General features: G+C 34.3%; 2 protein-coding genes across 2 annotated transcripts; both read left to right on the top strand.

Moving 5' to 3' along the window:
- The first annotated feature begins 991 nt into the window (after positions 1-991).
- Positions 992-22221, top strand: LOC128549320 (uncharacterized). The gene is made up of 12 exons (XM_053525905.1): positions 992-1121; positions 1991-2156; positions 3623-3752; positions 5537-5719; positions 7686-7853; positions 8364-8724; positions 12589-12754; positions 15000-15132; positions 16135-16320; positions 18181-18348; positions 19127-19525; positions 20197-22221. Exons 2-12 carry the CDS (start codon positions 2019-2021, stop codon positions 21021-21023), a joined length of 2859 nt encoding a protein of 952 aa, XP_053381880.1. The 5' UTR covers positions 992-1121; positions 1991-2018; the 3' UTR covers positions 21024-22221.
- On the top strand, positions 8628-10258 carry LOC128549662 (uncharacterized). The gene has a single exon (XM_053526854.1). The coding sequence runs from the start codon at positions 8745-8747 to the stop codon at positions 9492-9494; it is 750 nt and encodes a 249-aa protein (XP_053382829.1). The 5' UTR covers positions 8628-8744; the 3' UTR covers positions 9495-10258.
- Positions 22222-27778: the final 5557 nt, after the last annotated feature.

The following is a 27778-nucleotide window of genomic DNA, read 5'->3' as shown; positions in this document are numbered from 1 at the left end:
TGTCATAAGTTTTTCATTCCTTGCCTCTTTTAACTTTATTCTATTTACAATATCTTTATCAATATTTAAAAAATTAGAGATTTTATATATTTTTGCAACAAAAAATTAAACTAATTTTAAAAACACAGAAGTAATGATCCTTGTTGGGTTTAGTTCTACTTCCGACAAACAGTATTGAAAGTATAAAAAAGGAGTCTAAAAGATTACCAGAATGGTCATTTCTGTCTTCAATATTTACAACATTTCTGTACCTACGCATCTTAGACAATCTCTCAAAAATCTTTAATAGCTTTGTTGCTTACGTTTATCTCAATTTATATATAAATTTATTTAGATCATTATGGATTATTTGTCGAGTATGGAATTTAAATTTGCTGATAAGGCAGGTTGATTAATGGGTTACAAGCTTGTGTTAAAAACAACTCTAACACTATGTTAACATTACAAGAATGATTTTGTCAAGTTACATTTCTTTTAAAGCAGTAAATTATTTATTTAATGTTTTTAACGTTATTTTGTCTTCCTTAACACGAGATTATGTAATTAAAAATGCATGTCCTACACTTTTATCTTGTCCAGTTGAAGATCAAGAGAGACTTTCAAATGTTAAATGTCTTTCGTAACACTTTTGCATGTACAGTAGCTTATTCACGGACAGGCTCTTCCAGAATGGGACGATTTCTGACGAAGACGACGGTGATGATAATGTTTTTGTTGTTGTTGATGATGATCATGATCATGATGATGAAATCAGTAATGTAACCCTCATTGCTGCTGCATCTGTATCTTGTTCGATCAGTTCAAAATCTATTCTACCGGTACCACCAAAACCAAAAATGACAGAAAGAATTGCGAATGACTGGTCTATATTGATAACAAACGTGAACATAGCAACTTAAAATATACAGGTATAAATCACACTATTAGGTAAAGTAAATCTATAAAACAAATAAAGAATGTTGAATCATAGCTAGAAAGATATTCTAGTGAACAAAAGGTCACAGAGATATCAGCTCAGATGTTATCTTGAATGATGAATACCGACATAACCTTAACATTCGCGATAACGATCGACTATCACAGTATATATTACATTTATACTGTTTTGGATAATCAATGAGGTAATGTCTTTTTTTAAAATAAAATTCTGAAAAGTAGTATATTTAACATTTTGATCAGATAGAATTATTCAGAATATTAATGAAAAAGACTGGTTTTGGAAAGTTATAACGGCATCGACGTTTGTGCAACTTTATTAATTAATATGAGTAACCTGACGAAGTTAAGATACTGTTCCAATAAAATATATACTTATTTTTTCAACATGACATAAATGTAAATGCCTTTAGGCTGTTCATGCAGGAATTTCACTGAACCTCTGAGTCCGTAATTTACGACTTGAGGGCGATAAAAAATCCATTTGCCGTAACTTTATTTTAGATTTGTTAATTTAATTTATTTGACTGAGCTGTCTGTAGCTACAGAATGCAAGCTCGTGCAAACTTTCATTATTATCTGTTCTAAATGTTACATTGACTGACTGAGCAAAACTAAAAAGTATTTTAGTTTCAGACTTAAAATGCTCGTGAGCGCAGACTTACATGTACACATTCTTTTGACTAAATACATATCAAGCTTGTTCGTACTTTATTTACTTTCCATCCAGCTTACAAAATCTTTTGTTTTAAAACCTATGAAGCTTGCAAAATATTTTGTTTTAATATCAATCAGGCTTGCAAAAGTCTTTTGTTTTAATATCCATCAAGCTAAAAAAACCTTTATTTGATTTTCATCAAACATACAAAGTTTGTTGTTTTAATATCCATCAAGCATACGAAATAATCTGTTTTAATTTTCTGCAAGCTTGAGTATCCCTTGGCTTTAATCAAATTCCACCAAAATTACAAAATCCGTTTTCTTACGACATCTTTTGATTACAAAATCGTTGTTTTCATATCATTAAAGCTTGCAAGTACTTTTGTTTTAATAGTCTGCAACAGGACAATAACATAACTTAAATGGAGTTTTTGACAGAGACAAAAGGCTACAATGTAGCAGAATTCTACGAAGAGTTTGAATCACAATTGCCGTTAGTGGCAAAGATCAAAGAAGGGTTTTATGGAAATATTCAAGAAGACACGTTCGACAAAGATGAGGTATTTATACAGTGATATATCATAAATACAGTACAACCTCGTACGAATACTGGGGAAAATACCATGTGTTTTCCACACAGAATTTATTGCTGTAGAGCAGAATTTAGCTGAAGAATAGAGAGAAAGAGATATTAGTGACTAGAGATCGGGTCTTACATACTGATAATGTTTCTTTGACCCATAGTAGTTTTATCTGTGTACAAACCTGGTGAGGCTGCATTCTAAAACTGGTCTCAAAAATAATTTGGCCTAATTTCTCATTTCACCATGCCGCAAAAACTGGACTTTCTTTGATTTTTCTTAAGGCGTCGATATCATACAAAATAATAAAGAAGTGTGGTACATCAAAATACCAGCTGCTTGAAGTCGCGAGGGGAAGAGCAAAATGTCCGAGTTATAGAGGGCCATATGAAACGGTGGAGTACTTTTGTCCTGTTACTCAAGCTATCGATGCATGAGGAAGTGAGCGAGTGTTGACCAGTGTTTCACAGTTATATATCTTGTTATTTTAAATTATGAACCTATATCTTGAAAAAAAAAAACTTACTTTTTTATATTTAATACAGAATCGTGAATGGGTTATTTAGAATAAAATTGAATTTAACAGTTCTTTAAACGGATACATTTTGGTCATAACACCAGAATAAATAACACTATTATTATATCATTACACAGATATTTAGAGTAGCGTACAGTTTTGTTACCCACATCATGCTGCACTTAATTGATTCTGCCTATGCGACTAATGTAGAACATGACCAGCTTACACATCCGTGCAGTCTGATCAAGATCTGCACTGTTCGCCATTCAGTCAGTATCTTTTTGGTAAGCACCCATGTTAACAATTAACGGTACTGCCCAAACTAAAAGATGGACAACTCCATCATAGAAATTAAGCATGGTAAGGGTTAAGGTAGTGGCCCCTTAATAGTAACCTTCCATTTCCATTCGATTATATTTTATTCACAATACAGTGCGATTTCGGAAATATCCGATTGTGACAGATGAACTATTTACAGTCGAAAAGTGCAAAACAGGAACAGACTGCACGGAAATTACCGCTTTTAACGACCTAAACTAAATAAATTCGTAAGATGTTTGCCTTTTGCTTATTGTAAGAAAAGTGTAATATGACGTACATGTATTCTTAACTGAAGTATCATTTTGCCATACAAAGAAACCTTTATTTACGATGTTTACTAAATATTTTTTCAATGGTTATGTTTTTGCACACATTCTTAAAAATCAACCTTGTGAACTAAAAACATAGAATATCGGTCAGCTGGTTATCCAGAGCTACGGAGTTCCTTGGTATCGCATTTCACAAAGCTGGTTATACACAGCTACACAGTCCTTTGTATCGCATTTCACAGAGCTGGTTATACAGAGCTACACAGTCCTTTGTATCGCATTTCACAAAGCTGGTTATACAGAGCTACACAGTTCCTTTGTATCGCATTTTACAGGTACTTTTCATAGTAGCTGTCTCTAAACAGGATCGAGTGGTAGCCAAAATGCATGGTGGAAACAGGTTTCGTTTGTTGAGCATCCCAACAACATTCCATGAAAAGTTCTGTATCGCAAAGACACGTACATGTAAGTTTTTGTATCCGTTTGAGAGGCTGCCATATTGTTAAGCAATATAACAGCATAGAAAGTATGTCGCGTGTAGTTGTTCTCTTCAATCATTAAACAGCAAACCCCTCTGATGTAATCAAGGGCTTGAGAATTTGATAAATGGAAAAAAAATGCGATGAGGATCTTGAATTTTTTGTTAATAAAGTGATAATGGTTTGACGTATACGTAAAAATATACTTAGCGTCCCTCTCGAAAGCTTTGATATATTATTGCCCAAATAACGGTAAATCGTTCTGCTCTTGTAAAAACTTTTGACAACACAAAGGTATTTTTAAGTATCACTAAAGCGTTTACACTGACATCAAAAGAAGAACGCTGACATGTAAAATATCTCCTACATATATATATTGATAAGGAAAAAATAAAGTCTCTATAATAAAATCCGTCGTTTATATGACTGAAAAATTGTTGAAAAAGACGTTAAACCCGAACACACACACTCTATAATAAAATACAAGAAAAACAAATGAATACGGCTTTTTGCCAACCGCAAGTAAGGATAATATACCATTATACAATTATTGCCTTTTGGTGAGGTCGATACGTGGATTTATTGACCTGATGAAAGTGATATCGACCAAGGGCGCAGCCAGCGAATAAAGATTTAATACAATATTTGCAGAATTTTGGTAATATTTCGTAGATCTAGTGAATTGTTTACAACATTGCATTGTTTTGACGTCAATCCTTGGTGACGTCACAGCTGGAGGTCAATACGTGTTTTTGGCTCCGCTTTTTTGTGTCATTACGACTTTGTATCATGTGACTACATCTAGACCAATGGAAATGACAACAAATATTCATTTGATATCAATATCAAATATCATTAGCTTGATATAATATCGTCAAACAATTATCTAACCCAAAGTTTATCTCGGTGGATGTGAAGTTCTTTGCCTAACTGTATTGATACATATCAGCTTATTAATCACTGCTGTTACTTGCAGTTTTAATAATTAGATATTATATCAGATGTTGGAAAAACGATTAATAAAAATGAAAATCTCAATAAAAATGTTTGTGATCGTAAGAATATCTTTAATTAAGCGGAGACCATTGCTTAGAAGAATTTCTGATAGCGTTGATATAATATTTTGATGGTAGGATTCTCTTTACTGTAAGTGGAGATCATTGCGTGGAAGATTGATCTAAACTGTAACTGTTTTGATAGCGCTGACCTAATATTTATATAGTGTTATGTTTTTAATTCCAATGACTTCTTTTTCTATACTACGTGCATAAAAATGAGTTTGCTGTTAATGAACTCTTCCTGCAGAATATGGGTAGAAACAAAAAAATTTTCTCTAAAAAATTAATAGAATTTCAGTAATACAGGAATTGTGATACAGAAACAGATGATTTCATGATTTATGTATTGAATCACTTGTTAACTTTAATATTTCTTTCATGTGAATTTTAAATTATTTTAATCTCTGATGACAACATATTTTAATAGGCTTTCTGAGATCGATAGTTGCAAAAATGCAAAGCGATCTCTTAAAGCATTCAGCTGCTTTCTTCTGTAAATAACTACTGCACAGGAAATATCGATTGTAGAAGGGGCCTTAAGACGTATAGAAAATGTGTCATTCTTACAGAAAAATAAACTGAAATGTAGGTATTTGTGGGTAGGTATAGTTTGCAGGTTTTCTAAGATATCTTTTGTCGTAGATTTCTGTTTCTTGCAAATGGAGAGCTTTTATATCAATCGTCAAGATGAGATGTTTGGTATTTCTTTCAGTCGAACATGAATATTTTCTGTATGAAATACTGAGGACGAACAAGCTACCAGTGTCAGTACAGTTTTCGCCTGGGAAGACCATAACATGCGGGAATAAAAACATAAATACAAAGCACATTCCTGCTATGGAACTCATTGACACCTTTGAAGAAATGTACCTACTTGGAAACTTCATAACAGCTGGTATACATGTATCATATCCTAAGACATTTTAAGACATTATTATTTTTGAAAACTGTTGTTACAATAATTTGATTAATTTTGATTATCCGCAACTACATGACTGCGTATAACATTATTTTTATTACGCAATAGTAGTTCAGTTTTGCAGGTTCTATTGCTTTAATTTTGTCTCAATAGATATACGTATAGAAATGTTTTATTTTTCTTAAACGGTTGTTCGACTTATACAATGTTATCAATCAGGCGATTTCATATTGGCCTTGTTATTTGTCCGACGGTTGTCGTTTCGGTTAATACGACCGCCCGCGGACAAATAACTAGGCTTAGAAATATTGAAATTTAGCAGGGTAAAGGTTTAACTTTGGGCTGAGATAAGAACTGCTTTTCATGTCATTTCCTTGCAGACTGATATATATATATATCTTTATTAAGTAAATACAAAAGACCAAGAATAAATTGTACGCCCATGCATCGTTTAATTCTTATCCAAAAGTGTTACAGTTGATATCCTATTCGCTATTCCATGTATTATTCTTTTCCTAGATGTAACTACACAAATAATCCAAATTACTAGTATCAAAATGTATGTTTAAGATAAGTGTCACCCTTTTCATTGATCCCAGTTTCGCAGAATTTTCTATATCTTCAAAAAATGTCAGAGGCACTAACCGAAGCAGCCTGCAGTATCGTTATCATCTACACAGACGTTCCTAACAGTATCAGTTTATATTGAAATACGAAAACTGTTGCAAACGTATTTTATATGTAAAACAGTAAAATTATTTCGGACGACGTATAACCGCCCGAGTGTATAAATAGTGATAAAGCACTGTTTGGTTATAAATTATTTCGATTCTAATATGTTCTTTATTGTAAAATGTATATCAAATATGATGGAACTGTTTCTTCGCGCAAGCATGGCGCCAAAAGTAGGTATTTGTTAAAACACGCCAGGATCGGAAACGGTAATACGTCTTGCGGCAGAATTCAGTTCGAGCGAAAATTATTGCGAATTATTCAGCAAAGCGAATAACTAATTCAGTATGTGTATAAATTGATCAAAACATTTGTGCAATGTAACATTTCGTTTAAAACATGTTATTTAGTAAAATATTTCATGAAATTTGAAAGCGCTATTTCTCAATGCGTACATGGCGCTAAATATCACGTTGACGTGACGTCAACATAACATCGTTCTGATGATTAAAGCATTGTTAGCCATATTAGAATAAAAATTCTAACGGAAGTAACTTCACGGTATTGGCCCTCTAGTTAGAACCAGTCAAAATGCTTGAATCCTATATTGGCCCTGATTTCCACATATTGGCTCAATAAGTATTAACTCAATATGTTTCATGTGGTTTGTCTATTACCTAAAATTGTGTCTTATATTTCATTGTTGAATAATTTTGAATGATATAAAAAGGTAAGAGTCACACGCAATGTGTTGTGCATGTCCTGATGGCTTATTGGTAAATATTTGCGTTGTATCTCAATTACTTATCTCCAAATCCTTCATTTACAATATGTATCGTTGAACAGGAAAAATGGACGAAGAAGTTGTTCATAATCAGTTGTATTCCATTATGCCACTCATAAAACTTGATTTACCATATGTATCCTTGAACAGGAAAAATTGTTTCGTAACGTGTTCATACTCTGTGTATCTAATTAAGGAATCACTAAAACAACTTTAGTGACTAAAGATATCTTTTAACGGGAAAACTGAAGAATAAAGTTGTTTATATTCCTCCTCTATAACTAATAATGCACCTCTAAATACTAAATTTACCTTGTGTCTTTAAACAGGAAAATCAGACAAGGAAATTGTTCTTATTCCGTTTTGTTTTTATTATCAGTATAATTTATTATTATTATCAATATGAAACAATGATGAGGAAGTTGTATTCTGTTGTATTTAATTATTTCTCTACTAGAACATTAAACCATCTGTATTGTTGTACAGGAAAATTCGATGAAGATGTTGTTCATATTCCCTTGTATCTATCTCAATTACGCCTCTCTAAAGTAACTGGAATAAAAGGGGAGAGTGAAGGGTCCTGGAAAACCTACGTCCGCAAGCTTGAGCGCAAAAGTTCCTACATAGAATATGATCTACATTTTGGAAATCAGAGTAAGTTTTGAATTTATCAAAATTATGTTTGAAAAATATCAATGTTCCCACATACTATGTTATCGGTTTGGACCTCTTGATGAAATGAATAGTTATAAGATATGATTTATGTTTTGATATGAAACTTTTGTCTGTTTTGATCACCTCTAAAATCTCGAATTCATTTTTTAATGTAGTGGACACGTTATGACACTTGACTTGATTTCCGCGTGATGTGGTATTCATATTAGGTAATTCAATAGTTTTCGGGCATAGATATAGCTCAAAGCAAACATGGTTTTCGACAAAAACCGCAAAATGCCATAATTGCATACAGGTAAACCGGCATTTGCCGTCTGCCAATGCGTGCACATTACCTTAAGATGCAATATTGAAGTTAGTTAATGCATACCTGTGATTAAAAGTTTTGAAAAGAGCAAGAAAAACTTATGGGCGCCTTTGAACTGTATTTTCCTTTTCAACATAAATTTCTTTAAAAAATTACTTATGTTTTGCTTTTTTGTTTTCAAGATATTGCAGAGTATGACGAAAGTGTTCTACAATCCGGTATAAAGTACTCATACGCTGAACCTGTAGCCTATGAAAGCTTAATAAACATAGGGAAGAGACAAGACAACATTTATGACACTCTGTCGGAGTATAAACCTACAGGGACATGTACAAAGAATATTGAGGAGTTTTCTGTTAAGGATGTTTTGGAACGATTGCAGAATACAGGAATGGAAAAGTATTCTGAATCATTTGCTTCGCATCAGATAGATGGAAAACTACTGGTCAAACTAGACGAAAGTATCCTGGTTGAAGAATTTGGTATGACAAGAACAGAAATAAATAGATTGAAAGAAAAATCAATCTGTTCAAGGACACAAAAGCGAGCGTCGTTCTGAAAACATGCGTAATAATATCCATGCAGGAGATGGTAATACTGTCACATCAGACAAGTTAGAGGACAAAAACAAAGGTAGAACAAGGACAGGGCGTGTTGTTAGTAGTAATACGAACGCTTCACAACAAGTGAAAATAATGTCGACATTGGAATCTAGGTCATATATACAGCAAACAGCTCCTACACCGCCACCAAGAACTTACCTGTTCAAATCAAGGCTCCAGGAGCCTGAATTATCAGTTCCAAATCAACATAGGATAAAAATGTCGAAGCCGTCAACTTCAACTTCGAAAGTATTAGAGTCAGTCTCTTCTCCTCAAAATATTTCCTCAAAAGAAAAAATATGCAGTCAGTCTACAACTCAAAATAAAACTTTTAACAAACTAGAATTGCAGTGTAAACAGACGAAACAGGAAGAGGAGAATGAAAGCACTGAAAATTTTCCAAAGTCAAAAAACTTATCAACGAGTACTTCAGAGCAATACAAGGATGTTCGCCACCAGGTTGTGAATTTTGCAGCTCTATCTGTTGAAGAGGTAGGTCACTATCTGAAGGAGATGAACCTTGGTAAATACATCTCTGCATTTAAAAGTGAAATGATAGACGGAACTATCCTTTCACACCTCGATGAAGACATTTTAACGCGAGAATTAAATATGACAAGACTTGAGGCACTGCGACTTCTGAATTTTATTAAAGAAGGATACTTGCCACAATTCCGAAGCCAATCTGACAAGTTGTGTTCATACGCCTAGAAGACAGAATTTATGTATAGAGTATGCAAAACTATTGTTTTCCATAATAATTTTTGACTAACATTTTGGAAACATCGTATTTTGAAACCAAAATAAAACAAAAAAAAACAAATATGTGAATATACCTACTTTTTTCAAATAAATTTTTCAAATCATTGATGTATATGTAGCAATTGATTTTGTTTTCATTTCTTTTTAATTTAACATTTAATTTTTACATAATATATGTGCATATACCTGCTTTTTTCCATCAATTCATTTATGTTAATGTAGGATTTTGTCTTGTTTCAAATCACTCCGACAAATTCATAGATAACATGGCGACTTGTTAAATTCCTCCGGATATCATTTAAGCCGTGAGCGGCATGTAAGTAGAACAACAAAGATTCATGTTAGCGCAGGATGGCTGTCTCAAATGAAATATTTGGATACACCCAAAATGGAGGCTTCAGACCCACAACGTGACAGGCAAGTAACAGAAAATGGTTTACTTCCAGCAAATACGGATTATGTTTTGATGTACTGCGTTTATTCCTTTTTGTAATATTATTTGCTTGCAACTTGTTCATGCAGTTTTACTTCGGCACAGTGATACTGAACCAGTAGTTCTACACAAGTTTCTGGAATGCGAATGTGTCTGCAGTAATTTTGAGCTTTCACAAAAAAAGCAATATTTTAAAAAAGAAAGGATATATCAGATTTTCTCAGAATATTTGGTATCTCATATGTATTTAAATCAATTATATAAACACTTCTGCCTTGTCGCCTTTATGTTTTAATCTGTCTATAGTTACAGTTCAGTTGCAAAATTTAAAAAAGGTCTGGTATGTAATGGTTGATTTTGGTTAGTTACAGGGATTACTAGGACCCAATATCACTCAATACTTTATATCTAATGGGAACCAATCGTCAGAGCAGGTGCTCGTTGATGAATGATTTAACTACTTTCCGACTAATCAGAACGCCCTCTATTGATAGTCAGCGACCCCTTGGCTAAAGATATGAGTTGGCGAAGTAGTCAGCGATATCCAAGATTTCATGCACTTCTTCACAGCATTATACTTTGAGGGTTGAATTAATTAATTTAAGTCAGTATCTTGTTACAAAATCCAGCTTCTCTCAGGGTGAATAGATCGTTTAACAGAAGAATTAGTTTAAGCGTCACAGACAGAAGAAGAGTTGCAGTATCGTAGCAAGACAAGGAATGAAGCTGTAGGGCCAGTGCTCTATATGGTAGTCAATAGTAACTGCTATAGGTGAAATCATAGACAAGCTTGGCAGCGAATTTAGACTAAAGATCAACTCGGTATCTGTCAGAACTGATGAGCTATTTAATGGTAGTAAAATCTTATTTACAGACACATAAGGTTCAGAGATATATACGCATCAAAAACATATTGGTTTTACATTTATGGTAATTAAATTCTGTAGAGCAAATACTGTGCGACTTAAGGAACATGAACATATTTTTCGATACAAATTGAATAATTAGTCTTTTTCTTACATGCGCATCTACGCTTAAAATCATTTTATAAGTGATGTAAGGTAAACTTGTAAAGGTTGCCATTACAAAAACTTTTGAACGCGGCCACACACTAGAAAGAGACATTACAAATGACCTCGAATATGAAATACAAAATTTTAACGTTAGGTCGGGAAAGAATGACCTTTCAGAATACATCATAACTTAATGCAGTACTTACATAAATGTTATGAATAAGTAATAAATGAGTATGTTATAAATCAGTATATGAGCTGATAATCAAGGAGTCGGTGTAGAAATATTTGAGTTGCAGCTTTAGTTAGAAAGTCGGGTCGAATATTTGTATGCTATGTCTAATAGGATGTTGTTGTTGAGTACGAGACATCGTCGTCTAACGGTAACTTCGAAAAAAAAACTAGTCAGATTGAGTAGTTCTATCGTGTAGGATGAGAAGCAGAAACACCATTGTTTGAAATACTGAGTGATTTACCGGACCCCTGTAAGTCTTTTGATTATCATTCATACAGGAACAACCCAATACAGATGAATACTTTAGACATACGAGTCTAACTAACTATGTTGAACATAGTTTTTCAGCTAGTCCAAGACATATTTACAGCAACACATGTAGATCTACGAATTTTTCACTGAAGATAAAACAGGTTTATGCACGTTCCTGTGTCGTATTCCCATATCTTGACAGAGATATATCTTTCGCAAACTCCAGCTAAATTTAGATGAACGAATGCCAGTTCCCGTTTTGACTGGTTTCCTATACCTCAGGTAATATTTTACACCCGTTCAGATCCGCGGAGGAAAGGAATTTCAACCAGTGCTTTTACACAACAGTAACTTATACATGGGCATCATTAGTTTGATAACCATAAGAAATAATCCGGTTAATATAAATGCCTTTTAATCAGACACGTTTCTTTTATTCAGAAAACGTATCGGGGATTAAATAGATCGTGTTTAACTTTAACACTGCTGACGAGAGTAAATAATATTACGTTATGCTATATTCAATATAAGTTTCTCGTTTGAAGATACCTACTTGCTTTACAATTTCGATTTCAAAATATTAACTTGATCTTGCAAAAATATGTTTGCGGTTAAAAACTGCATGTGCAATTCAAAGGCAGTAATGAAGTGGTATAACTATTTTATCTTCCAATATCTATACAGTGCATTACGTAAATATCAAACTTGTATGACATACAGATAAAACGTTATCGCAAAACTAACAGTCTAAGTCTATTTTTAAATTTCGTTCAGTATAGATCAATACAGATCAAAACAAAAACAGGTACATGTTTTCAGGGCGCAAAGTTTTCACTAATAGCTTTTATCTGCTCACGCCAGTAAATGCGTTCATTTCAAATTTATGTTAAATGAATTAGGGGATTCATGTTTAGTAAATAATTTCCTTCATTCCCAGGTTTCGTATAGATTAAAAGATATATTGCCTCCTTGTCGGTGTATTTATAATAACCTCGTACGTATATTGTCGCGTGAATGAAATCCTAACATATCTAAGGCGACCAGGAAGTTTTAAAAATAGATTGATTTGTGTGCATAAAAGGATAGAGTACTTTTTCCTTTATTTCTTTAAACGTTCACATGCATTATGGAAAAGGAAATGGAGTATATGACTGAGAAAAAGGATTATAATGTAGCGGAATTCTACAAAAAGTGCCATAAACATCTTCCCAAACTTGTCGTGGTCACACAAGGGTTTTACGGTGATATTCTCGAGGAAACGTTTGACAAAGGAGAAGTAATTTAATCTTTTATTGATTCGATTATGATGTTTTAATAATTTGAATATCAATCATCTGTCCAAAGGTGTGAAACAAAAGGTGTACTAAAGTTATTGAAAACAGTTTGACACTCTTCTGACTCATTGTAAATTTAATATTGTTTTATTTTCCTTTACACATTTATCTATAAATCAGATGAAAAGGCATACCATTACGATGCATATGTTAATGTAAACCTACAGTAAATTGTTTAAAGGGAAAAAAGTAATAGAAATGAAATAATCTTTCTGTCTACACGAACTGAACAGACGTTGAAGAAATGCAAGAAACCCGGCGAAATTGGTCATTTCATTGACATATTTGTGTTGGCTGTAAACTGTATCTATGCAAGAAATTTTAATGAACTGAGATAAACTCGAGCTTAATTCACAGTTAAAGCACTGGACCTCAGGAACATTCCTTGTGAGCTCTAGTGTACGATATGCTTGTCGGTTTCATAGCGGTTGGTCTAAATAACTCAAATAACTATAAAACGAATTACCAGAGCTCGAAGCAGTGTGACATTCGTGTAAACAAAATCCAAACAACACGTGCACGTGACGTACGTACCAACCCCTAGATATAAATCACATTTATTTGCGTAAATTTCATAAAATGAAAACGTATTATAAACTATGTGTATTCGTCAGGGATTCTCGCTACCAATGAAAAGGATGATACAAGAATTTGTTTCAGTAATGGCTAAAACGGAGCTTCTTAACAAACCTCAGTAGTCAAAATTACTTTTTATTCATAATCATGCCTGTTTAAATGTTTTGTAATCTATACTCTCTATAATCAAGCTTATTCACTATAAACTTTGGTCTTAACCAAAGAGATCTCCTAACGGCTGGTTTCTCTTAGGTTTGTTCTCCATCGCTTACGCTGTTCATTTATGTCACAGTTAAGAAACAGGATAGATATTGAATGAAAATGTATAACATCTGACCATTGTAAGACGTTTTATCAAAAAGTGATATCATTTACTAATCAAAACATAATATGAAATTAGTTTTATGACTATAAAAGTGTGACAAAGTGGGACAAAGCAGCAAAGTTCAGTACCAGTCAAACCAAAAGCTTCAATTCCAGAAATCATTTAAAATACCGTACAAGAACAGTACAACGTCGCTTTAGCAATTGAAAATACAAAATCGAACGTTTTGAATGCAGCAACTTTAAATTTTAAATGGCATTTTAAAATGCCACCTAACGTGTGCCTTAATTTGAAAGAATGTCAACATTTAAAAAGTGTATATCTGTCAAATAAAAACTAGAAGAGATTTTCATCTTACTGGCCTCGTTTATTGGCAGCATCAAACTAATCGCAGATCGAAAAGTGTAATTTTCTCGCTGAATAAATTCATCATTTTCAATTGAACAAAGAAGGTATACATATGATATAAAAATTCTACAGTAGGAGGAAAACTGTGTTATAATAATAGCTTAACTGGGATGTTGTTTCGGTTCGAGTTGATTTTGCAAGGACTTGATCACGCAGTAGTAAAATTCATGAAAATCGATTGCATCGTGGATCACATTACTGATATAATTACCGCTTTATTATATACCTCCACCTATTGTTTTGTTTTCGCTTCAGTCAGAATTTACCTTTAACTGCTCTGTATTGATGAAAGAAGTATTGAAACAGACAGTATACGGAATTTGATTGCCACCTCGTGCAATACGAATTTTGATTTTTGTCAGATCGTATAAACTTATTTGTGGAATAAGTGCTATTTTATACTACACTATATCAGACTTGTACAAATAAAGAAATGACAAAATTTGACAACGCAGGTGCTTAGGCGTAGAAAAAAATTTTGTTTCCGGTATCCCGACCTACTCTAAATGTTTGGCCCGACCCTACGTGTGTTACGGCCTTGGAGAAATTTGTTTTCAAATTTTACCACTGCACTTTTTATGCTTTAAACATGGTCAATGATGTTAGAAATCAACTTACCGATGCTCAAAAGGCATAATCCCCTTATATGTATTCATTTTTGACACTAAAATAATTTCCGAAAAGTACAACTTAAATAAAACAAAATCCGCAGAAAGAGAACATTTACGTACTCTAATTTGTTTTCAGCATGTTACCGGAAACAAACACTCTTTGTTTTAGGCCTTACTAGAACAAACCATATAAGCGCGATCATAAACACGCATTTCATTTAAGCTCTCTATGATGCATATACAATGTTTATAACATTGATCTTATAGGTACTTCTCCTAGCAGTTGTATCGGAGCAGAGACGAGTTGTGACCCGAGTACGATCTGGTGCTGGAAAATATAGATTGCTCAGTATCCCTTCATCCTATCATGAAAAATTTTGCGTTATTAGTGAAGATAGACGTAAGTATCAAAAGTAACGGTAAGACTCTCTTCGATAATATTAACACGAATGTTTGCATTACTGGTATCATATAATGATTGTTACTCTGAAGTTTATATATCTCCTATAGATTCACCTTTAGTAGTCTTGTAGTCTCGTCAGCATTATTTAGGTGGTATTCCGAATTCCCAGCTTTGGTGGTAGAATATCCAGGTGCCACTCCCGACCTCTATTCCGGCATGCACGTGGTATGAGGTTAGCTTCATCACATGATGGAATTCTATATTCCTCACAGGGTTACGCGCCCTAAGCGATCAAGATCAAATGATTAAAAATCATTGACCATGACAAATGGACAACTGAGGCCAAGCATATTTTAATTCTTCATATGTGTATTTTTGTTGTTGGGTTTAACATCACATCAACACAGTTATATATAGGTCATAGGGCGAATATCTAGCTTATCATGGTGAAGAAAGACACTATGGTCCCCTGCAAGCATTATTTCATCATCTGGCACCTAGGTAAAATCAACGACCTTCCGTAAGCCAGAGCATGAAGAATTATACGCATCAAGAGAGGCTCGAATCTACAATAGTGGAGGATCTATTTTTGTTTGTTAGTTGGCAGTAAGCTCAAGAGGTGTAGTTATAGAACTTTAAGAGCACTCTTGTATAAATTTATCAGTTTCATACAAAACCAATAGTTCTAGTAGTCCACTTTCGATTCAGAGAAGCAGTTGTACTATTAGCTGAGAAAACCCTACTCATAGTAATGCCAAAGACACTGACACCGAACGCAAATCCGACTGTTATGTAGGTACTAAACGTATATCTAAAGCTGCTAAACCTATCCTTATATATTTTCCAGGAAAGTTGCCTGTTTGATAACAGAATAATATAAGCAAACACACAACCATTAGTTTTAACGATATCTTATGTTTATCGGATAATTTATTGCTTTAAAATAAAAACCCTTTTTGAAAAAAAATAACATTGGTATTCTTTATCATTTTACATTAGAAAACGTCAGAGAGGCGTATCTGTGTAACATACTGATCGAAAACAAGCTGCCTTTCACCGTACAGTTTCCAATGGATCGTGTTATTACTGTCGGACAAAAAAGTCTAAATACGAACCGTATACCCAAGATGGAACTGATAGAGACGTTTGAAGAGAAGTATCTTCTAGGCAACAGGATAGTAGATGGTAATATTGTTTTTGATCGCAAACATATCAAATTAAATGAATATTAAGATTATCTTACGGTTAATAATTGCATAGAATCTGCAATACCAGAATGAACATGTAAATACAATAGGGTTATTATAACAGTAGCTCAGTCTGGGAATTTTTATTCCGCTCGAGTAGATTTTGCCAGTTCGGATCTCACGAGGCACGCAAGCGCCGAATGAGATCCGCCATCGCAAAATCCACGAAAGCCGAATTCAAAATCCCAGGTCTAGCTACTGTTGTAATAACCCTTTTATTATATACCTCCAGCTTTTTTTCTTGTTGTTTTATTATCGAACGAAATCTTACATGTTTGTCTACGTTAAAATAGAAATGAAAGAAGTTTTTGTGTGGGCTATTTATAGGACTGTGTCAGGGCATGCATATTAAATAAAAGTAGTCCGGCGACATACAACACAAAAGGTAGAGTACGTATTTTTCTGCCTGCCCATATTAACTTGTGAAATACAAGCTATATTTTGACAGGATGTATATAGGTTTATAATAAAAAAGTTAGGAAGCAAGAGAACTAGTTTATTGTTCAAACCTCATGCTTAGAATTAGTTGAAATGACTGTGTTACTAAAATGTACCTCTGTTTTACTTACGAAAGTAAGCAGTACAATTACTGTGATAGGCATGTTAACGTGTGATGAAGTGGCCACATTTATGGAAAGCCTAACTGGAAGTTTAGCAAAATAATTTTCTTTTTAATTGCTATTGAATTTATTGATACATACTGATCTATGAATCTAGTTATTATTTAAACCATTTGAAGCAAGTTTTTGTCTTTTGCAGGTGCAATAACAAAAATATTGCGTATACCAGTTTTCGGTAGGAGATATAAAGCAAATACCAGTTTTCATCTATTGTATATGCAAAGATAAAAGATATACTGCATATACCAGTTTACGTCTATTGTAGGTACAAGGACAGAAGATCTATTACACATACCTGTTTACGTCTATTGTAGGTGCAAAGATGAAAGATATATTACTCATACCTGTTTTCGTCTATTGTAGGTGCATAAATAGAAGATATACTGCACATACCTGTTTCCTTTTATTGTAGATGCAAAGATAGAAGATATATTACACATACTTGTTTTCGTCTATTGTAGATGCAAAGATAGAAGATATACTGCACATACCTGTTTCCGTCTATTGTAGGTGCAAAGATAGAAGATATACTGCACATACCTGTTACTGTCTATTGTAGGTGCAAAGATAGAAGATAAATTACACATACTTGTTTTCGTCTATTGTAGGTGCAAAGATTGAAGATAAACTGCACATACCTGTTTCCGTCTATTGTAGGTGCCAAGACAGGAGATATACTGCACATATCTGCTTCCGTCTGATAGAAGATATACTGCATATTCCAGTTTACGTCTATTGTAGGCGCAAAGATAGAAGACATACTGCTTATACCTGTTTTCGTCTAATGTAGGTGCAAACATAGAAGCTATATTGCACATATATGCTTTCGTCTATTGTAGGTGCCAGGAAAGAAGATATACTGCACATACCCGTTTCCGTCTATTGTTGTTGCAAAGGAGATAAACTGCACCTACATGTTTTCGTCTATTGTAGGTGCAATGACAGAATATATGTTGGCTGCACATACCTGTTTTCGTCTATTGTAGGTGCAATGACAGAAGATATATTGCACATACCTGTTTCCGTCTATTGTTGGTGCAAAGAAAATATACCGCGCATACCTGTTTTTGTCTATTGTAGGTGCAATGACAGAACATATACTACACATACCAGTTTTCGTCTATTGTTGGTGCAAAGATAGAAAATATACCGCACATACCTGTTTTCGTCTATTGTAGGTGTAATGGCAGAAGATATATTGCACATACCATTGTATTTGTCACAGTTGAGAATGGCACTTGTATCAGGCATCAAAGGACAGACAAAACATCAGTGGAAACTATTCCTCCAAGATCTTGAACGAAAAACGAATGACGTCGAATATGACCTAGAATTCGGAAATCCAAGTTAGTATGCGAATAACCCTAAATACTAGTGACTCGATCTTAATCGTCGCTTTCATAAATGAGAAAAGCACACCAACGGGTGCATTGATGGTTTTCAATCAAACCAAGCCTGTAGCATTTTCGTTTATGACATGTTGTGCGACTTGTGGTTTTCCACTTTTGTTATTTTGAAGAAGAAAATCAACAATCATACTGACCTATAAACAGTTTCTTTAAAGCCCTAAATTTATAATATTTTCCCAATTTTTTCTGCTCATCAGTTATTACGCTTACGTGAATTTTCACATTTCTTAAATAGTTTGAAAAAGGTTAATGTACATAGGAGCGAGAATACAATAAATTTTGAAATGAGACAATCACAGCTATATAACATTTGGCTGTACGCGTACTGGTTTGAAACGAATAGTAATCGTGCGATGTTTTTGATGAAATAATTAAGTAAGATTAAATTTAATATCATATTGAATTAAAACAAGACAACCTTTTGTTAAATATTCTTGATCATACTTGATAGAATTTTTAGTATTTTAATTGCTGTGATTGGTTTGTGTATGTGTAGATATACGACTACTCTTTATTGAGTGGCTGCACTCACTGTGTTTTATACATAACATATAAACTGATCAGACTATAATAGATAATTAAATGCACATGATTTTGTAAAGATAGTTTTATTTAACATATAAAAATTGTTTGATATTTACTGTTATTAAAATGGCGTAGGCAGAATAATGTATCTTGGTTCTTAAGTGTGTGGTATATTATATGCTGTTGACAGATATAGCAGAATATAAGCTGGATGGGGATCACTCGGTGAAAGAATACCCTTTTGAAGAACCAGAAGTCTACGAAAATATCATAAATATAGTACAAAGATGGCCAGAATATCATCCAAGAAAGGAATCAATCAGTTTAAGAAGAAATGTTGTTGATACTCATAAAGAAGTTGTCGAAGGCATCATAAAACCACAGGAATACGAACCAGTAGAATTCAAACCGCTTAAAAAGGCTTGCGAGAAAACAAACTCACCTAAAGTTTACAGACGTAGAGCTCCTGTTCCAGTTCCTATTGCACATACGCATACAAAGTCAGACTTGGACAGAGTCACTAAAACTGGCATATCCGAGCCAGTGACGAAGAAAAGCTGCAAAAAGGCCGATGCACATTGCGTAGAAGGTAAGTAAGAACCGATTCCCTCTAGGCGCGAGCCTTGCCCCGTACATTTCTTCACGAACATGAAACAATCCCACATGAAGTCAGAAGCAAGGAGAAATTACTTTACTATTTACTGAGATCGATGTTATTAACTATTTGAGAAATAGGTCATGGAACAATGTGTTGACACATTTAACAAATATTTAATAGACGAAAAACTTTTGATCCATACGGATAAAGTGGTATTTATGAAAGATTTTGAAGTAAAGAAGTAAAAAAAAAACTTTAAAATTGTTAAGACCTCGGGTAGACTGCAATAATTACACAATGTATGCATCGAACACAAGCAGCAATATGTAGTTGATTCATATTTACAGATCTTACTCTTAAATTTATATTTCTGCAAGTCTTGAATTTTTCTTTAAGGTATTATATTTATTTTGTTAATGTTTACGTGATTTTCTTACGGAATATATCTACTTCAGGTGAGGCAAGTTGATTATAAACCCCGGCATGTGTTTCCATTAACTGGGTTATTAAAGAAAGATTTCACGTAAAATAGTGTACATGTATTTTCAAAACAAATCTAAAGACTTTCTTTCATTTCAATATGAAATAAAACATAGCAACACTGCACATGTATCGTGCTAGTCGTATTATGCTTGACTTATGTTTCCTATTTGTAATTTTAGATACCATACAAAGCGCTGTTAAGTCAGATGATCTCTACACTGACCTTATTAGTGACGAAGAGACAAGTCGAAAAGAAGAGATCCCCACCGAACTCGACACCCGGGGACATTTCTATGAGACCATTGAAAATCCTGACGTTTACGAAGAAATTGAGGGTTGGAAATGTACAGAAGAGTCTAAACAACATTGTGACATGTCAGCATTAAGTACTGTAAAGGAGAAGGTATCGACTGCAATTGACGAATATTCTACAGATTCCAAAAACTCTGAACAAATTCTAAATCTAAATGTGCGTCCAGTTCAGTCAAATACTAATCCAAGTACTATAAAGAGCATTTCAAATGTGAACTATGAGGGAAAGGAAACCGATACGAAAAGTGCTACAGACTCTTACGTTACCTTGGTGCGTGACCAGACGACATCATCAGTCACCCAGAATCCTGTAGAACATAAATATGTCAACAACATTCCGTCTACAATGGTTGCTCCAGTAGTGAATTTAAGTCAGACATTGATAGATAAAACAGCGAAGACATCGCAAAGTTTATCTAGAGATGAGAGTTGTACTGGTAAGAACGATTCTCATACGCAATTTAATCTCAGCGAAGATGCTATTGCAGAACTTTCTACTCAGGAGGTATGCGAATATCTGAGCAAACTTAATCTTGAGCAATACGAAGAAAGCTTTAAAAAACAAATGATAGATGGTGCCATGTTGGCTGAATTGGATAAAGAAATTTTGGTACAAGAATTTGGTATGAAAAAAGTAGAGGCTATAAGACTCATGAAATTTGCAAAAGAAGGACGATTGCCTAAAAGTACATAAGGCAAGCCGGACCTTTCTAGGTATACCAGAACATTAACATTTTCAACCGTTCTCCGCCATTTTTAAACTAGAGAGAACCGTGCTGGAATAAAAACTATGTCTTATCCGTTAACTTAAGGCAGTTCGATGCAACAATAATTAAACTATACTTACACATAGGTTATCACACTTAGGTCATCACACTAAGGTAAAACGCCTCCATTGTTTTCTTTTAATTGAATGGAACAGGGAATTGAACACCGTATAACCCTTTAAAAGAACATTGGACATCGCACTAATTCCCACAATGAATTCGTTGATGGAATGAAAAGCAAATCGATCGTTTATGAGAATGCCTTTGGGCCATTCCTGAAGAAAACCTGCAATAGTGACGTAATAAAATGTCTGCATTAGTGTAAATAATTTAACTTTAAAATACTGGGAAATTTGGGTGTTTGTTGTGTTCAATCAGAAACTAAAAAAAAGTGCATAGCAATTTAATCATCTAAGACAAAGCAAGTATATTTTACAAATGTGCGAATAAATGTTATTTTTGTTGCCGTGGCAACCCATCACTTTGAGAAGACATGGTTTTATAATTAAAGAGATCGCGATGAAACCAAAAATACATGGTTACATTGTCAGTAAAATGTTTTTGAACCGCCTCTAAATATTCAAACATATGATAACAATTTAGTGATAATTACTTTTGTCGCATAAGTACCATTCAATAAACACGCCATGTATGACGACACCATTTCGCTTTCATGTCATCCTGATGCTGTTTTACTAGTAAAGATAACGTCTTCAATTCTTTTTACATTTGAAAGGTAAAAAGAAGTTTTCTTTAATTACGGATTTATCTATTTATCTAGAATTACCTGCATGATAGTTCAGATAGTGTTCTTTGCAGAAATGGTTGGTTTATATGTATATTGTTACGTGTTAAATGTTGGAAATGTGATTTTCTCATAGTACATCATACATTGATGGGTTCAACATGTTCTGAAACATACGTTACTTTTATCAAATAAATCTGTTTTAATGACTATATTGATTTTTTCAGTAACACTAATATCAGTCTCTGTATTGTTATCATATTCCATTGATCAAAAACATAGGCGAGTCTGGTTGTTCATGTCTTTGTTTGTAAGTGTCATTGCTGTACATTGTTCTTATTAAAATTTCTTTTAATAAAAGGGTATTATTGAATCACAGACATACGGTTTATCAATGTCAAGCAATTACCATCTAAAATCTAAAGAGATTTGATTATGATATATCGTGAGATTCGTTTCAGTAAATAACTTCAAAAAAAGTATTTTTCAAATTTTTATTAATTGCAAGGGCCAACTCATTAGTAAGTTACTGTATAGGAGAAAGTGATAATATCCTCGTGGCAGCCAACCATACCTAAGAGTCTTTCAGCAGAACTCACTAACCTTTCTCAGAGTTTTTCAGCTGAACTCGCCACCCTACCAAGTTAGTTTTTTCAGCTAACTCGCTACCCTACCTTAGAGTTTTTTTAGCTAACTCGCTCCCCTACCTTAGAGATTTTCAGCTAACTCGCTACCCTACATTAGAGTCGTTCATCTAACTCGCTCTGCTACCTTAGCGGGGTTTTTTTTCAGCTTAACTCGCTACCCTACTTTAGAGTTTTTTCAGCTATCTCACTACCCTACCTTAGAGTCTTTCAGCTAAACTCCCGACCCTACCTTAGAGTTTTGTTTTTCAACTTAACTCGCTTCCTTTATATCTGGTAAAGTTTTGTCTTTTCTCTATTTTTTTCACATTTTGAAGGAGTTTACTATCGTTTGTCTGGATCAAAAATGCAAACATTTGCACAAAGTGTCAATGACATAACATTGGCATTACAACAGCACCTAGATCGTGTTGCTGGTAAATTTCAGATAATAAATTTTAAGATTACAATACGGCTTTTAATATAATTGAAATAATACCATCATTTTTGTACCGTGTAATTTTCACTCATAAATTATATGAGCTCTTGTAATTTTAATAATCTATATAATCTTATCCAAAAATCGACCAAACTAACAGTACAAAAGGTTGTTATTCTTATTTTGCGGTCTGCTTTATCAATTGCTGCAAAATCTGCATTTAGCTGCATGATAAATGTTCAAACATCCTTGTCGGGTTTAAGAAACGGGTGTATAGATCCCCTGCGCAATGAGAGAATTTCTTGAAAGATAGTTATATTTATATAGATTTCTATGAATGAGAAAATTTAATCAAAAGAATCTATTAGCTGAATAGAATTCTGTGGCTCCACGGAGACGGCCTATCATCTACATATGAGCCATGCCATGAGAAAACCAACATAGTGGCTTTGCGACCAGCATGGATCCAGACCAGCCTGCGCATCCGCGCAGTCTGGTCAGGATCCATGCTGTTCGCTAACAGATTTTCCAATTCTAATAGGCTTTAAAAGCGAACAGCATGGATCCTGGCCAGACTGCGCGGATGCGCAGGCTGGTCTGGATCCATGCTGGTCGCAAAGCCACTATGTTGGTTTTCTCATGGCACGGCTCATATCATACTAAGTTTGGTCACAATTTCTCATTCCTAACAAAATCATTGATCGGAAACAATTTTTCTATATTATGTAACAATGACATTGACCCATGCTACGCAAATACAATAAAACATAGGCCTGTATAAAGGTTATCTTATACAAGTTTGTTCTACTTACCTCATTCCTAATAGAAGTTATCGTTTTAATTTAGAAAACCATCTTCCATTTTTAATAACAGTAATCTTGACCTTGACCCAAGCAATCCAAAATACAACTATGACCTCTATGCAAATTTCCTAAATTCCAAGTTTAGACGCAATACCTTATTCCTTTCTGAAGTTATTGCGCAGAAACTCTTTTCTATTTTAGTAACAGTATTCTTGACCTGACCTAGACCCCAGAGAAGGATTATTGGCCGCAATATTCCTAGCAAATATGGACCTACACTCATTTGTTTCGTTGATAAATGAAATGTGAATAAAATCTGTAAAGAGATCCTTTGGAGGCATAGAATGCAACCTAGCAACATAATAATAGACCCATGTTTGACTGAGTCTGTTAGTGAGAGGTAAAGATATGTGCAACGCCCTCCCGACTCCTAGCACCGGCTGAAGCGGAATTCTGTTATAGTAAAAATGAATGTACTCCTTGATCCCAAAGGACCAGAAAATATATATATATATAACAACGCCGAGTCCAAATTCAGGGATACTTTTTACAGCCGCCGGGTGCTTTGTGATAGTTGATAAAACCTGGGACCTGTAAAATAAGAATTTCGGCTACCACTGAAGTCAACCAGATGCTTATGGTTCCTCTCAACCTACACACACATACCAAATAATGACTCGCAAATAACGGTTGATGGATTAGCGGCTATGATAGAACTATTATATGGGCAACCTTTTATTGAGGGCGTGTAGGGGTGGGTACGGGGAAGGCGAGGGTTTGCGATAGAGCGGTAGCTAGCTTCTACATTATTCAGGGTTACCAGCCGTTTACGCAACGGCGTTTGCCGTACTTGTCGTTTATCATCGGTTATTAATTTAATTTGAAGGTTCCCCTTGCCTCGAATCATATTATGCAACCATTTGTCCAATAATTACGTTAACACCCGGTACGGGTCGAAAAACTTGGTTTAATGTACAATGATAAACTAGGTTTTCGATAGTAAAATAGGTTGTAAATAGTTAACCTAATATTTCGACGTGAACACATCAGTAACCGGGGTAAACTATGTTTACGCTCGTGAACCAGGTTTACGTTCGATAAACTAGGTTTCTCGATTGAACTATGAATTTCGGTCGTTATCCTATGTTTACGACCGTAAACTTAGGTTTACGAACGTGAACCTACGTTTACGAGCGTGAACTATGGTTTACGAACGTTATCCTATGTTTTCGCTCGAAAAAATCGGTTAGTATTTGAAAAACCTGGTTTTTTAAAATCGAACGTAAACCTAAGTTCACGTCGGTAAACCCAAGTTCACGTTCGTAAACATAGGTTCACGCTCGAAAATATAGTTCAGGTCCGTAACTAGGTTCCGTCGTAAACTATGGTTCACGTCGTAAACATAGTTCATGGCCGTAAACCCATGTTCACGCCCGAAATTCATTGTTGATTCTATAATCCTAATATACCGACCGTAAACCATGGTTTACGTTTGATAAACTAGGTTTCTCGATTGAACTATGAGTTTCGGTCGTTATCCTATGCTTACGCTCGTAAACCCCGGTTCACGCTCGTAAACCATAATTTACGAACGTGCACCTATGTTTACGACCGTGAACTGGGGTTTACAATCGTGAACCTACATTTACGAGCGTGAACTATGGTTAACTACGGCGTTATCCAATGTTTTCGCTCGAAAATATAGGTTAGTATTCGAAAAACCTAGTTTTACGTTCGAAAAACCTAGTTTATCGATCGTTAATCCTAGGTTTTCGACCGTGAACTAGGGTTCACGTAATTATTGGACAATTGGCTTGCCATACATGTCCACCGTTTATTTTATTAAAAGCATGTGTTCACGGTTCCGTGGTACATCCTATATACACAGACGTCTAGCAATATATAGCACGCCCCTAAGTGAGTTATTTTTTAAGTTTTAGTGTTGTTGTTGTTTTGCATAAAGTTTAAGTCAGTTTGACTAATAAAAAATAAAATCATTTGTTGGGTGACACAATTATCAGTCATAATTATGGCGATTTTTGGGCTTTTGATGGTGGAGGAAGACCCGAAGTGCAAATCCAGTTATTATTTTGGGCATGGGCTTGAGCACAGGTACAACTACCGGCCACCTGAAAACAAGTTGGATGGCTTCCTTACAAAAGGAAATCCCCCACCTCCTCTCAAACCCCCCGAAACAAGTGATTCTCAGCTTTCTAAGCAACTCGGCCAGGCATAGGCAAGCATCTGGATGGATTCCTCGCCCCACACGAGGTTTCGCAACACAGCGGTAAGTGGCAAGTGACTCAAAGTCAGCGACCTTTACCACTTGGCTACGGAGGTAAAGAAAACAAAGACATAAATTGCAATGCTGGATTACATGTATATCCTTACCTATGGTGATACGTGACACAATTTAAAAGATACATTTAATCACTAGCAATTTAAAATGAAAAGCAGCTCTATAAGTCTCTGTCAATTCATCTACTGAGATGTGTTTTTTGAAGTGAAACAAAAAAATTATATCTTGTTCTTTCTCGAGGTCATTACTCGTCTGCATTCTTTAAATACATCAGCCACTAAAATCTACTCGCCCACAGTTTTTTGTTAACATGTTCATTTCCACCAAGTTTGGCATAGAATGTATATATGACACTGAAAAATGATAAATAAAGTTTAGATATGATAAATAAAGTTTAGATATTGGTGAAAATGCAAAAAGAATGTAATTTTTCTGCAATATTTCAAAAGCGTTGAAACTGTTTATTACCTTCTGCACAATATTTTTGGTAAACTATAAAGATATTTTGTGACAATCTAATGTCAATAATCTTGTACCATTGGTCACTTTTAGAGTAAACATTTTTTATGAATTTTGAGACAAATTATTTTCGCAAAAATGTGTCTGTTTGTCCCTTTAAAATATAACACAGAAAAAAGCAAATATCTTAAATAGATGTACACTTATGGTAGACACAGCGGCAGCATTTAGTACACAACATGCAACCAAAGTCTCAGAGTTCAAGTTAGGGCACACACGTGACTGAAAAACGCAAACAATATCATGATTCCTTACATTATATTTGAGCCGCGTCATGAGAAAACCAACATAGTGGGTATGCGACCAGCATGGATCCAGACCAGCCTGCGCATCCGCGCAGTCTGGTCAAGATCCATGCTGGTCGCTTTCAAAGCCTATTGGAATTAGAGAAACTGTTAGCAAACCCACTATGTTGGTTTTCTCATGGCGCGGCTCATTTAAAGTTATTTTCCTTTTGAAAGTCGCTGTAATTTTCCATAATACCATTTACGTCAGAAATCGGTGAATATCTCTATATAAATATTTTATTTAGATAAAACAGGAAGTCTCTTCAATTTAACTATCCCCAGTAGCTCAAATATTAACCATATACGGAACAATGGAAATAAAAGTAAATCGATATACCCTATTTCCCGTTAAATATTTCTCAAACAAAACGTTTACTAAGAAAATTCTAGGAATAATATTATTTGAACATGTAGACGTACATATTCATACACACACTTGCAGGATCTGCCTATGTCCGGCAGACTGTAATTTAGCGCAATAGTTTGGCTACATTCCATAAGTGTGTATTATAAAACTGATACTGTACAGCAGGATGTCATTGTGCGGCTTTACTTAACGGTAACGTATAGGTAGGTTTAGTTAAAAATAATGTATAGAAAAATCATGCTTTAAGGTTAATAATACACGAAAAAGAGGTTATACGTATGCGGAATAATTTCACGAGGGCGTAGCCAATTTTGAGTGTATTAATTTAAGTAAAACACTTTTTTTTCTATACATTATTTCGATTCTTATATGCCCTTTACCTAAATCAGAAGATAGTAGCGCTCTTTCTTGGTATTATCACTACTTATAGTGTACGGCAAAAGTTGGGATCATTTGATTCTATTAACAATTTAATTGCTTTTTCAAAACTTCAGAATATGCCAAGAAACTTCGGCAAATAAAAAAGATAAGGTCGTATGTTCGATTTTTTGCTAGACTGATTTGGACCTCACACAAATATACATAATGGGAGTCTATGAG

Source organism: Mercenaria mercenaria, chromosome 16 (assembly GCF_021730395.1).
Source record: "Mercenaria mercenaria strain notata chromosome 16, MADL_Memer_1, whole genome shotgun sequence".
In the NCBI taxonomy this organism is placed as follows: domain Eukaryota; kingdom Metazoa; phylum Mollusca; class Bivalvia; order Venerida; family Veneridae; genus Mercenaria; species Mercenaria mercenaria.
This window is presented reverse-complemented; position numbering and strand designations above follow the sequence as displayed.

Bases quoted from the DNA above. Each gene is read 5' to 3' on its own strand.
- LOC128549662 (XM_053526854.1), top strand. From the start codon at position 8,745: ATGCGTAATAATATCCATGCAGGAGATGGTAATACTGTCACATCAGAC.
- LOC128549320 (XM_053525905.1), top strand. From the start codon at position 2,019: ATGGAGTTTTTGACAGAGACAAAAGGCTACAATGTAGCAGAATTCTAC. The intron at 2,157-3,622 runs GTATTTATACAG...CGCATTTTACAG, and splicing joins ACACGTTCGACAAAGATGAG to GTACTTTTCATAGTAGCTGT. The intron at 3,753-5,536 runs GTAAGTTTTTGT...TATTTCTTTCAG, and splicing joins TATCGCAAAGACACGTACAT to TCGAACATGAATATTTTCTG.